Below are 12,788 nucleotides of genomic sequence, written 5' to 3'. Positions count from 1 at the left end.
CTCAATTTTGAAAGTAGGTAACTTGCAATCTGTTCTCAGATTTGGGGTCTTTCAATAAATACCAGAAGAGTTCTCATTTTAACATTCTGTTACAGTTCTACTTTCAGGTAAGAAAAAGCAGGTCACAGCAGGCCGATGTTACAACTAAGAGGAAAAAGATAACAAAAAAGAGGAAAGAAGACAAGGACAATAGGGTAATGAGATCCAGAGGAACTAAGCAGTAGGAAGAAAAGAACACTTTCTAGGTGAAGTGACAACTGTCTGCCATTTCCTTTCCTGAGGTCATTTGTAGATTCTAGGTTCAAACCTGATCTGGGAACAGAAATTCTACTGAATAAAATGTAAGAATAGAACTTTTGACATCACAAGAGTCTTCCCCCCTCCGAGATGTCTGCCAGATTTTAAAGCTGCAGAGCAACCACAGACTCAAGGGCCAAACTCAAACTATGGAAAGGATAGAAGTGAATCTCTCCAGTATCTGAGGGAGTAGGTGATGGAGATCTGCCAGACTTTCTATAGAAATCCCAGGAGAGCACTATTCACAGAAAAGGGATGAGCCAGTGGTAGACTAAATCAAATTAAAATGGCACCTGAACTCTAATCCAGCTCAATCTCTGATTAGGTTAAGGTTATGAGCCTCTCTACCTACCTGATATAGGAAAGGTCAAACATACTTTGGAGAAAACATAGCAGTGCCTAAATTTCTCTTATATGCAATATATGGCATACATGAGTGATAACCAAAAAAATGAACAGACAAAAACAGAAGCAGACAGAGACTTTAAAATAATAGAAAAAATGGTTGGAGAATTTAAATAGAGATTAGAAATCTATAATATCAAAAGAACATACTAAAACTGAACTATATAATACCTGAAATTACGAAGTTAACAGATGTGCTTGACAGCAGACTGAACACGGCACAAAACAGGTTCACGAAACTCAAACTTAAGTCAATAGAAAAGATACAAACAGAAAGAGGGAAAAAATGAAAAGAACAGAGCATAAGAGACATGTGGTATCCATGCATTTTAGGCCAAATATAAGATTTAAGGCAACATTGCAGGATATGCTAAACTAGTGTTTTACTATTATTTTCCATCTCCACAGCCTATGCATAGTACGGACTATTTCAGGTCCCTTAGATGGTGGTACACTTACTTGTATCACCAGTGGGGACAACAGAGGCTGGACACACAAGACAGGAAGAAAAACGACCAGACAGCATGGTTAAACGTTGTCCTCAGTAACTATGACGTTCCTAGAATGCAGTTAGTCACATCAGGGTCGGGAAAAGCTGGAATGGTTCCAGATAAGACTGGAAATGGACCAAGGATGCAGGGAAAACAAAAGATGGCTGTAATTTTTTAAAGGCCCATTATTTTAGCTAAATTAGTAAATGTATTCTTTAAAGCCAATACAATACATTAATGAGGCAAGAAAAGTGGGGATGTTGCCTATTGTATTAGGTGTTAAATGTTAAATTTATAGAGATTAATCTGGGTATAAGTTAGCAATTTTATAAAGGGATAAAGGTCCTAGGGTAGGTGGGTATTTTCAATGATACGGTAAATAATAAACATGCCCCATCTCAGAATATATCATACATATAAAAGGGCTCTGAATACTACAGTACTAGAGCAGGAGCTCCCTCAAAAAGTCTAACTGTAAATGTAGGCACCAGATAAAGGTTAAGGTTTCTAGCAAAGTGTCTTTCCAACTGTGTTTCATAGGACGCCAGGCATCATCAGGAGTGCTTTTACAACTTAAACACAGAACATATAGAAAACGACAAACTGGATGTTGAGACTGATAAAAGGTAGCTATTGCCTAGTATCTCAAAGTTCTAATCTGCATTTATAAGAAGTTTTGTTGTTCTAATAGATTTTATAAACAAATGTTATACATTTGATTAAACTAGGGGAAGTGAGTGGAGGTGAAAGTAGGCATTTGGAGGATAAATGGTGAGGGAAAAATAAAATAAAAAATGTTAAAATAAATAAAGTATACGTATTGCATAACACAATGTTGCCCGGCAGAAACTTTTTCTAAGCAAAGGTAGACAATACAATTTAATGTGAGTCCTCTTAGAAAAGCTGGAGGGAAATGAAGGCATAGGATATCTGTGGATATTTCAAATAAATCATATTCATGGCTACAGAGCTTTATAGCTTAGAAACTTCACAGTATTTCAAAAAACTCAAAAATATACTACAAAAGTACTAATAATACCACCCCCTTTCACAGATGAGGAAATAGTAAAAAGAACTGTCACATGCCCAGGATTCACACTCATCAGTATTGAAGCAGCTGCCTCAAAAACAAGCTATCAATCTTCCAGTTCTAAGTTCCCTCCATCATAGTTCTCCACACAGGTTATGATATACACACAGGAAGTCATTTTTATGTATAAATGAGAATCATTCTTACTCTCTTCTTAAATAATGAAAAAGCACTAGTTTAAAAAGAATTGAATGATACCATAGTTTGAACTTAAAAAGACTTCCTCGTTAGCTCTTCTTGACTTATTCAGAGAAGTAAAAGGGTAGGAATGTGGAGTTAGAAATAAAAGTTGACAATCTACACGAAGTTTACTTCAATTACCCTGACGTTTAAAAATGCAGAAGATGGAAAACAAATGTCAGTGACAGTATTAAAAAGAAACATATCATCCAGGAATGATACATAAGACACTAGTAATGAAATTACCTCTGAAGAGAAAAATGAGGTGATGGGACAGGTGATAATAGGGGTGGGAGGAAGACACTTTAACCTGTGGTTGATTTTTGAATCATGTACATGCATTACTTTCTGTTTTTAAGGAACTTACTTTCTGAAGGGTAAAACAGATCTATCTATCCATCTGTCTATCTATCTATTTAAAAGAATATTAAAATAAAAATATAATTGTCCTTTAACAGAAAAATTGACTTCAAAGACTAACAAATTAAAGACAACACTAGACTAAGTGTTGTCCAAACATCCTATTTAAACATTTGATTGTGCTACCTATAAAAGCAAAACATATTTCTCTATATAAATATTAGAAAAGATCGCGGAAAAAAAATTTTTAGGTCATCCATAAATAACCACTATTAAGAATTTGGTGTATTTCTCTCTACATTTCATGATCATGTTAACATGTTTTTAATGTATGCTTTATCGAATAAAAAAAAAAAATTCCTGTTTCTAATTTGTTAACATGAATATTGAATTTTATAGAAAGCTCTTTCTATATCCATCAAGCTGATCAGAGTTCTTCTTAAGTATGGCGTATTGTGAATTGAGATTTTCTCTTTCTGAATCATACTTGCATTCCTGCACTAAACCTTACATAGTCATTATTTTGTGGTTTTGTTCTGAAAAAACTCCAGTTTCTGATATTTATAGTTTTGTATCTATTTTTATAAGTAAGATTGGTATAAATCTTCCTTTTACTATTCATGTTCAATTCTGGTATAAAATGAGTTGGGTAAATATTCTTTATTATCAGAGTTAAGGAATCCATAGGTCAGGATTGGGTTTTTCCCCAATTCTTTGCTGTTATAAACAATACTGAAATGAACATCAGAAATCTTGACCGTACTCCTGATTGTTTCCTCAGGATAAAAGATCAAAAATGTGATTTATGTGGTCGAAGTGCCACCTTAGGAAAGCTCTTATAATTTATGTTTATGAAATAAGTTCTACATTCCTACACACTTAAACATAGTAGATATAAAATTGCCATTTTAGACCCCACAGGCCCTTGCTTTAAATGTTACAGAATTTCCATCCCTACTGCAGTTTCAATTTTTCTTTATTGTACATAATATTCATTGGAAGCCATTTTCCTTCTAACTGATTTGTTACCTAAAGATCAACTACCACTCCAATTTAACAACTGAGTAGTCTCTTCCATTCTTCCATGTGAAAAATCTTTGCGATGCAACAAACTTCATGAAACTTTATACTATTCAGTTCATTGCAGCTTGAAAGTTAAGTTCTGCCTGTGAATCACTTTGTGTCACCACACACAACAGTGGGAAGGAAGCAGTGACATATGTGTAACTACAGTTTCTACCCCTTCAGAAACAAAACTTTGAAGGCAGAGTAATTATGTGAGGTGGGGGTTAAGGGACATAAAGCCAGAACTACAGTAGTACCTCGGTTTTCAAACGTCTCCATTGACGAACATTTCTGTTCACAAATGCCTAAACATGGAAGGAAATGCTTCGGTTTTCAAACACACCTCGGAAGGCAAACATGCCACGCGGCTTCCGCTGAGGGCAAGATCCTGAGGCCTAGCCGTCAGCTGTTGATCCCTCAGTTTTCGAACGTTTCAGAACTCAGATGGTCTTCTGGAATGGAGTACATTCGAAAACCGAGGTAGCATGTTTCTGCCCTAAGTTTAGTCCCACTCTAACATTAGGAGGTAGAGGGCTGAGGGGAAGAAATGCTGTTTAGAGTCAACAAAACAGATACTTTAACAGAAAACATTTGCCATATTTTAAAATTAAGAAATGTATGTTTCATGTTCTTCATCAATTGAACTTACCTATATTTTTAAGGTTTGTAAAACACTAAGGTATTTTATTAACAACTTACTTGTACTTTCAAGTAAATAAGCTTACATTAAATCCATTTACTATCACATTTTAAAGAATTATGTTTTAACTACAGTTTGGATTTATTCATAATTTATTCATAATGGACTTTTCTCACCCCATTCTCCACCCTTTACAGTCTATATAATTAAGAGCTGACTGAATCTTTAAAGACATTTAGTAGTTAAGAAATGACTAATCACTTGATGTAATGTAACTATTATACTATTAAAAACAAAGCAAACTTTATAAAATATGTGACACCAAACTATAGAGTAAGAAGCTTAACTTTCTGATAGACACAAGCAATATTAACAAATCTACATTTCTAACAACATAAAAATAACACAAAGTTAGACAAGCAAGTTTCTAAGTTTCAAGGAACTTCCGATGGTAAAACACAAGATAATAGACAACTACCACTTTGCTTTCATTGGGTAAAAGGGTAGAAAAAAACCTTTTTAATGATGAAACAGCCCTAGAATATGAAAAAGTCTAAAAAGCTACAAAAAGGAGAATGGAAAGTAAGGAAAAGAAATCTGACTAAGTTGACCTCCATAGTTTAAATACTCATGTCCATGAATTTAATCAGTAGGTTGCTACCTACTGTGTCGTCTTAAAGGACAGGATTGCTTAGCCCTGCTCTCAGGCTCTGCTCTCAATAATCTCACAGCAATAGCAATTTGAGCCTTAGATGAAGCTGGGCAAAAACATGGGTCCATGTCTTCCTGGATCAATCCCTTTGATGAGGGAGACAACATACACTAACTGCCTCCACTCTTGACATCTTCCCAACCATTTTCCTCACCACAGCTAGATGCTATACTTAAAATTAATCTGATTTATGAGTCTTCCTTACCTAAGAGTCTTCAATAAATCCACCTTCACCCAATCATATTCAGGTGCAGTGTAAACTCCCTAGCCCAGCATGCTGTAGTTCCTTACTACCTACATAGACTCACTCCTGCCGTGTCCCACCTCCCAGTTTACACTCTCAGGACATAAGCTAACTTAGAACCCTTTGTCAGTCCTCCCCTACCGTCATGCTCTCAATACCACAGTGCTACTCTGGATGAATTGGGCTTCTTCCAACCAAATTCCTCCCTTACATCCATCAAGATTCAATCCAGGCACCAATCTCCCTCCAGAAGGAAACTTTCCACAAGCCAAAAAGTAGGCAAAGTTCCCCTCCTTTGGACATAGCTCCCTGAGCAAACACCTTTCACAACACCTACTGCACCTTATAAAATTATCTTTTATTTTTTTAAAGTTTATCTCCCTTAATAGAAAGTAAGTGGCTCAAGCATAATTCCAATGAGTAAGAGCCTATCACACATGTAGTGGCTATTTGCCAAATGTTTACTGAATTGAGATACTGGGCACTACACAATGAAAACTTAACAAACGTAGCTTGACTTATCCTTAGCCACCCATTAGCAAGTCCTATCAGTTCTACTTCCAAAACACATGCCAAATCCATCCACTTCACGTTTGCACCGCCACCACACCAGTCTAGCCTGCAGCATCTCAATTCAATTACTATCATTTTCCGATTTCTGCTTCTAGACCCATCATTCATTGTAGCATGCGTGCACACACACCATCCCCACCACTATCATGTCTCCAGCAACCAGAGTAATCTTTGTAAAAAGTAAACGTAAAAAATCCTTTAAAAGTGGATTTAAATTTTAGAAACCCATTAAAAATCTTTATTTTCTTTCTATTACATTTAAACTAAAATTCAAATGCCCACAGTGCCCTACAATGCCCTATATGATCAGACTCAAAGTTTTGTACTCATTCTGTATTACTCCCACTCTACTGGGCTCCTTTTAAACCTTCTTTTACAATAAGCTATTTTCCACCTCAGAGTCTTTACATCGGCTCTTTCTTCTGCCTAGAAGACTCTACCTCAGCTAGCTTGGTACTTCTCAAAGCTTAGCTTAAACATCACAATCCAATCCAAAGCATTTGTGTTTTTTTAAATCCCTCAGTCATTGTCTTCTTTGCACTCATTACCATCTCAAATTATATTAATTTTCCCACTTGTTTATTGTATACATCTATCCCTCATGAGGGCAGGAACTTGGTGTTCTGTTCATCACTGTATCCCCATGTGCCTAGAAATGGTATCTTGCACACATCAGGCACTCATAAGTATTTGTAAGACAAAAGAATAAACGAAGAAAATGACTCTTATTTAAGATATACCTGAAACAAGGTAAAAGAAATGGATAATCAATCTACCACACAAGGCAGGAAACATTCTACTATTAGTATTTGCAAGTAGATAGGCTGGGTGTTCCCGGATCTATCAACAAGCATCCAGAGTGTATTTCCAAAAGCTCATTGGAAACATGTCAAGTGGAATGGTTTCATGTGCTAAAAGCATGTCAGCTCACATGTATGACACAGCAAAAAATCCTTATATGCAGACACTCCCAAAAAGCCCTAGAATGTACACAAAAAGTAATGAAACACTTAAAAAACACTTGCTACACTATTTAAAAAACAAAAGTATTTCTAACTGTGGTACTTATCTATAAATGACTAAATTTAGACTAAAACTCAACCTCTTAAGTAACAGGTCCTTCCAATACAAGAGGTAGGTCTTCAAGACAGATCTGACTACCTATAACATCTAAGAAGCTGCCTCACATACTGTACTTTCTTGGAAATAATGCTACAACTCAAACAAACCAATATACATAATTTAACACAATGTTAGCAGCCTCTTTCGACTCTTTACTGACTGAATTTTAACCAAGGGGGGAGAAAACTGTCCATCACTGCTGCACTAGTGATAGAAAAACACTGAATCTTTATTCAAATGTCATTCAATCACAGAAATGAGATTACACGGAAGCATTTAGGCAACAAAGGCAAATGGAGACAGGAAGATAAAACAATATAATCGAAGTATTTTATTTTGCTTGATTAAACCTCACTGTTCAAGAAAATGACTTGTAAAATAAACAAGTCTAAAGAGTACAACAAAATTAATACAACAGGCTAAAAATAGCTGTCCTATTTTAATAATCACTATTTATAGGTGACTTGAAAGTAACAAAATTTCAATAACTCTCCTTTAGATTCCTTTAAGCAATTTTCAACAGGCTGACCATCAAATTTCTGATCTAACAGCACTTACCTTGGTATGGTGACACATTTAGTATTACAATTTTGAGTGGTGATGGCTTTCTCAAGCTCATCTAATCGTCCTGTTTTCTTTAGCTTCTTCACCAGACTTTTAACTGCTTTCTCACACCACTTTTCTTCCTGTCCGTTCTGCTCTCCTCCACCTGCTCCTCCAGACCCACCAGCTGATTTCTTCCATCCCAGCAGTCTTTTCACAACTGGTGGAGTGAATGGCAAGATGGACGACATACTCTTACCAAAGGCAGCAATCCACACTAGGGAAATATCCTCCTTTATCTAACCTAGAAAAGATATGGAAAAGGTAATTTAGAGGCTAACTTTAAAATCAAGTAATAATTTCAACATGGTATTGGAAGCAAATTACAAAATGAGATAGAAATTCAAATTACTTCCACAACAGACTTTCAGAAGTTCTCTTCTTCACCCATTAAAATGTCAACTAATTTAAACAAATTGTGGAAATAAACCCTCTTACCAAAAAAAACACAATGTTGTAAGTGGGTCAATTTTACAAGTAAAATCTTTATCAACACTGGACCAGTTAGTCACTATCAATACTATGTTAACTTTTAATAGTGTCAATAATTAAAATATTTTCACCAAAAGAAAAGCTGTTCTAACTTTTTAGAACTTCAATCTAATTCCCAAAACACTTTACAAAAATATTTTTAAAAAATTTACAAGGTCACTCTCCCCAAAGTTTTAAACTTTCATAACTCACTTGGTATCATAAAACAAAAGCTAACGTTATAAGAAGGAAGAAGTGTAAAGTAAACAAGAATAAAGAAATAAAGGTAAACAGAGTCTGTAAAGAAAAGGTTTGGTTCACTTTTACATTCCTTGAGATTTTTAATTAAGGCTTCTTTTTAAAAATATTTTTTCATTTTTATCTAAGTAATAATGTGCATAGTGAGTATAGTCAAATATAGTTGCTCTTCTCTCACCACGGTACAATTCTTTAAAATCTTTAAACTTTTATTTAATCTTGCTATTTATAACTCAGTAAAGTAGTCCCCCCACCCCCACCTCCTCAGCCCCGATCTGCAGTTTCACTTTCTGGGGTTTCAGTTACCCATGGTCAACTATAGTCCGAAATTATTAGGTGTGAGATTGCAGAAATAAACAATTCTTGAGTTTTAAAAGTTGTGTGCCATTCTCGGTAGGGTGAGGAAAAACACAGTCCCACTCTATCCCACCCAGGATGTGAATCATCCCTTTCTCCAGCACATCCACGAAGTATACTCTCCCCATCCTCTGGTCACTTAACAGCTGTCTCGGTTGTTAGGTCAGTTATCAGAGAGAGAGAGAGAAAGACACAGAGAGCACATTTATTATAATATATTGTTATAATTGTTCTGGTTACTCATTATTATTGTTTTTCTCTTACTGTGTTTAATTTATAAATTAAACTTTATCATAGGTATATATTATATATATGTACATAGAGAGAGAGAGAGAGAGAGAGAGAGAGAGAGAATGTGTGTTAGTTCAGTACTACCACTTGAGGACAGAACTAAAAAGTCAAGATTTGAGATGAAAAATATTCAGAAACCTAGTTCTGAGCAATACTACAGAAAATCAACTAGAGTGAAATAAATTTTATAAGGTATTTACCAGACTATACATTAATCAGTATTCTATGAGAGGAGTTCCACTCCTAATCAAGTTGTAGAAAGTCACAATAGACCATCACTTTCACTCTAATAATAAAAACAAGCCAGATAAGCTACAAAATCATGGTTTTTCTGAACCCATCAGAGTTAAGGATGCAAAGTAACCTAAGTAGAACTAACTTTCAGAGTGTTGGGCCTTCATAGAAGAGAGGGCCACAGGTAGTCTCTTTCCTGGTGGAATGGCTAAGGAGGAATAATCCCACCACAGATGAGTGTAAGAAGAAACCAGACTACCTTTAACAAATCTTAACAGCAACATGTAGGCTGACAAGACATTAGAATTCCAAAGATTTCAGAGCAAACCTCTGCACTACTCAATTACTCATACCCACAGAGACTTCTTCAACAAGCGCTTCAAAATATGTCAACGGTTGGAGAACGGAGCTGGAAAGCTGAGAGATACCCTAAGAAGCTTATGGTCCCCCTCAAATGCAATAAATCTGTCCTTTGATGGGGGGAGAAGGGAGGGATGGACAGAAGTGAAAGAAAGAAAAAAAAAATCACTCCAAGAAACTCCAGACATTCAGCTGCCAAGGGCTGAGGTTGGATAGGAGAGTTGAAAGAAACACTTCTACCCAGATACTCTGGACATTAAACTACCATGGAAGGTATTACTGGTAGAGAGGTTATCACAATAGACATAAAAAAGCCTGAGACAGGACTGAAGAGCCAAAAGAATTTCAGAATGACCAAGGGACAGACAGCTAGGCTGTAAAGCAGAGAAATCAAATCACCCACAGGTCAGAAAGTTGATGGCTCAGATATAAAGCACAAAGAAATAACTGAAATTACAGACAACAAATCTTGCAGAAAGTCCTAATCCTGCTCTCAAAACACTTAAACTAAATCAAACTAAAGCTGCAACAAAGCCCAGAACTAGCTCAACTATTCATCTTACTGACTTAGCCCCACTATCAACTAACATAAGAAATGATGGCCCATTTTCTGGAAGTAAATAACATTTATTTCAATCTGTACTGTTTTTATACAAATGTTCAGCATTCAATCTTACAAGACAGGGAGTAGCAAAGCATAGTCAAAAGATGAAATTATTAATATAATCAGATCAGAGAGGGCCCAGGTATTGGAATTACCAGATATAAACTTTAAAAATAATTATGATAAAAACACTAAAAGATCTGATGGAAGAGAGCATGCATAATGAAATGGAGAATTTCATTATCAACACTGAAGCTATAAAAGATGATGGGGAAACGTTAGAAATAAAAAAATACAATATCAGAAATTAAAGATCTTTAGATGGGTTTTAATAACAGAAATGATCAGTGAATTTGAAGAAAGATACCTAAATTGAAATACAAAGAGAAAAAAGTATGGAAATAAATTCCAAAACATCCAAGACCAAATGTCAATTGGAATTTAACTGGAGTCTCAGAAGAAAATGAAAGAGAGAATGAGGAAGAAAAAAAATATATGAAGAAATAATGGCCAGCAGCTTTCCAAATATGATGGCCGTTATCAACCCACAGATGCAAAGGAAACATACTCATAGTCAACCTACTAAATATTAAAGATAGAAGTAAAGACAAAGAGGGAGTGTCAGCTAAAATGGCAGTTAAGAATCCCTGGAAGAAGGCAAAAAGAAGGGGAGTCTTCATTCATTCACGAGCCCTTTTCCAAAGGACTCAACTGAGTTCTCTTGAAAAAGACTGGCCTAGGGCAAGAGATGGAAGAGGGCTCCATCTTGGCATCTCATATAAAGCAAAAGCCTTCAACCATAAGTGAAAATGCCAGAAAGCCTCCTTTGCCCAAGAAAAGATCCCCTGCTTCAAGTGCCTCAGGGGAAGAGTAGAGCAAAAGTTATGTACTGTTGGGGATGGGAGGGAGGAGCATCTTCTTGCCCACTTCCCACACAAAAACAAGCTTTCTCCACGTAACAATAACCAGTCTACTGCTAGAAGGCAGGAAACATTGCCACTACCAGTCCCAAAGGTACACTGACACTGAGGAATGAGTAGAAGGAAAAGCTATCTGACATGAAACAGGAGCAAGAAGCTGGCTTGGGCCCAATACCCTGATGCAAAGAAAAGTCTGCTACTACTAGGTGCAAAAACCCTTAATAAAATATTAGCAAACCACATCCAGTAACATATGTAGAAAAGGTAATCATACATCATCACCAAGTGGGATTTGTCTCAAGGGGCAAAACTGGTTTAATGTTACAAATATCAAGCACCTCATTTGCAGTAAAAAAGAAAATCCTTAAGATTCTCCTAACTGATGTCAAAAGCATCTGACAATGCTAATGTAATATCCCTGATTAAAAAATTTCAGCAGCCCTGGCCTATGTGGCTCTGTTGGTTGGGTGTTGTCCTGTGAACCAGAAGGTTGCCAGTTCTATTCCTGATCAAGGGCACATGCCAAGGTTGTCAGCTGGATCCCTGGTAGGGGGTGTGCAAGAGGTAGCCGATTGATCAATGTTGTATTCACATAGGTGTTTCTCTCCCCTCCCCCCCTTCCTCTCTAAAAATCAATAAACTATTCTTAAAACAAACAAAAAAATACTTTCAGCGAACTAGAAATATAAAGGAGGAAGTTCTTCAATCTGAAAAAGGACATCTATGAAAAACCTAGAACAGTAACATAAGGATGAAACATCAAATACTGTTCCCTTATGATTTGGGAATAAGACAAGGATGTACACTGTCACCACTTCTATTCAATAAAACACTGGATGATCTTAGCCAGCACACTAAGGCAAGAAAGAGAAACAAAAGGCATAAAGATTAGAAAGAAAGTAGTATATTCTGTAGTAATTTTAATGTCTCCATGGAAAACTACATGGACTCCCCAAAATATTAATAAATCTAATGAGTGATTTAGAGCAAAGTTTGAAGATAGGTCAATGTAAAAAAAATAGGTGTATTTCTCCATACAAGCGAAGAATTGGAAAATGAAATTTAAAGAAATACCTTAAAATTGGAACAAAAAAAACCCTACAGATCAATCTAAAGAAAGATGTTCGAGACCCCTACACTAAGGATTGCAAAATATTGCTAAAAGAAACAAAAGAAGACTGAAATGAAGAGCATAATCATAGCCTAGAAGACTCAATGTTGTTTAAATGTCCATTCTTCCCAGTTTGATACATAAATTCAATGTAATTCTATCAAAATTCCAGCAGGATTTTTTTTTTTTTTTAAAGAAATCAATATGCTGATGCTAAAACCCCTATGAAAATAAAAAATAAAAATCTAAACTAACCAAACCAATCTTGAAAAAAGAAAAAGGATATTAGAAGGCTTACACCACCTTATGTCAAGACTTACTAAAACCCCTTAGTAATCAAGAATATAGAGTGGGCATAAGAAAAATAGGTAAAATAGAAGAAAGAGTCCAGAAATAGACT

The 12,788-nt window shown here is 35.7% G+C and overlaps 1 protein-coding gene across 3 annotated transcripts in view; it reads right to left on the bottom strand.

Moving 5' to 3' along the window:
• SMAD2 (SMAD family member 2) overlaps positions 1-12,788 on the bottom strand; it is a 59,996-nt gene that overhangs the window by 26,725 nt on the left and 20,483 nt on the right. For all 3 annotated transcript variants that reach the window (XM_081149648.1, XM_081149650.1, XM_081149649.1), the window contains one exon: positions 7,738-8,026. In XM_081149648.1, coding sequence (XP_081005774.1) covers positions 7,738-7,973 — 236 coding nt within the window. In that variant the 5' untranslated portion in view covers positions 7,974-8,026. The remainder of the gene's footprint in view (positions 1-7,737; positions 8,027-12,788) is intronic.

This window comes from Miniopterus schreibersii (genome assembly GCF_964146895.1).
Source record: "Miniopterus schreibersii genome assembly, chromosome: 10".
NCBI classification, from domain to species: domain Eukaryota; kingdom Metazoa; phylum Chordata; class Mammalia; order Chiroptera; family Miniopteridae; genus Miniopterus; species Miniopterus schreibersii.
Note: the sequence above shows the minus strand (reverse complement) of the source record. Positions and strands in the feature narration are given on the sequence as shown.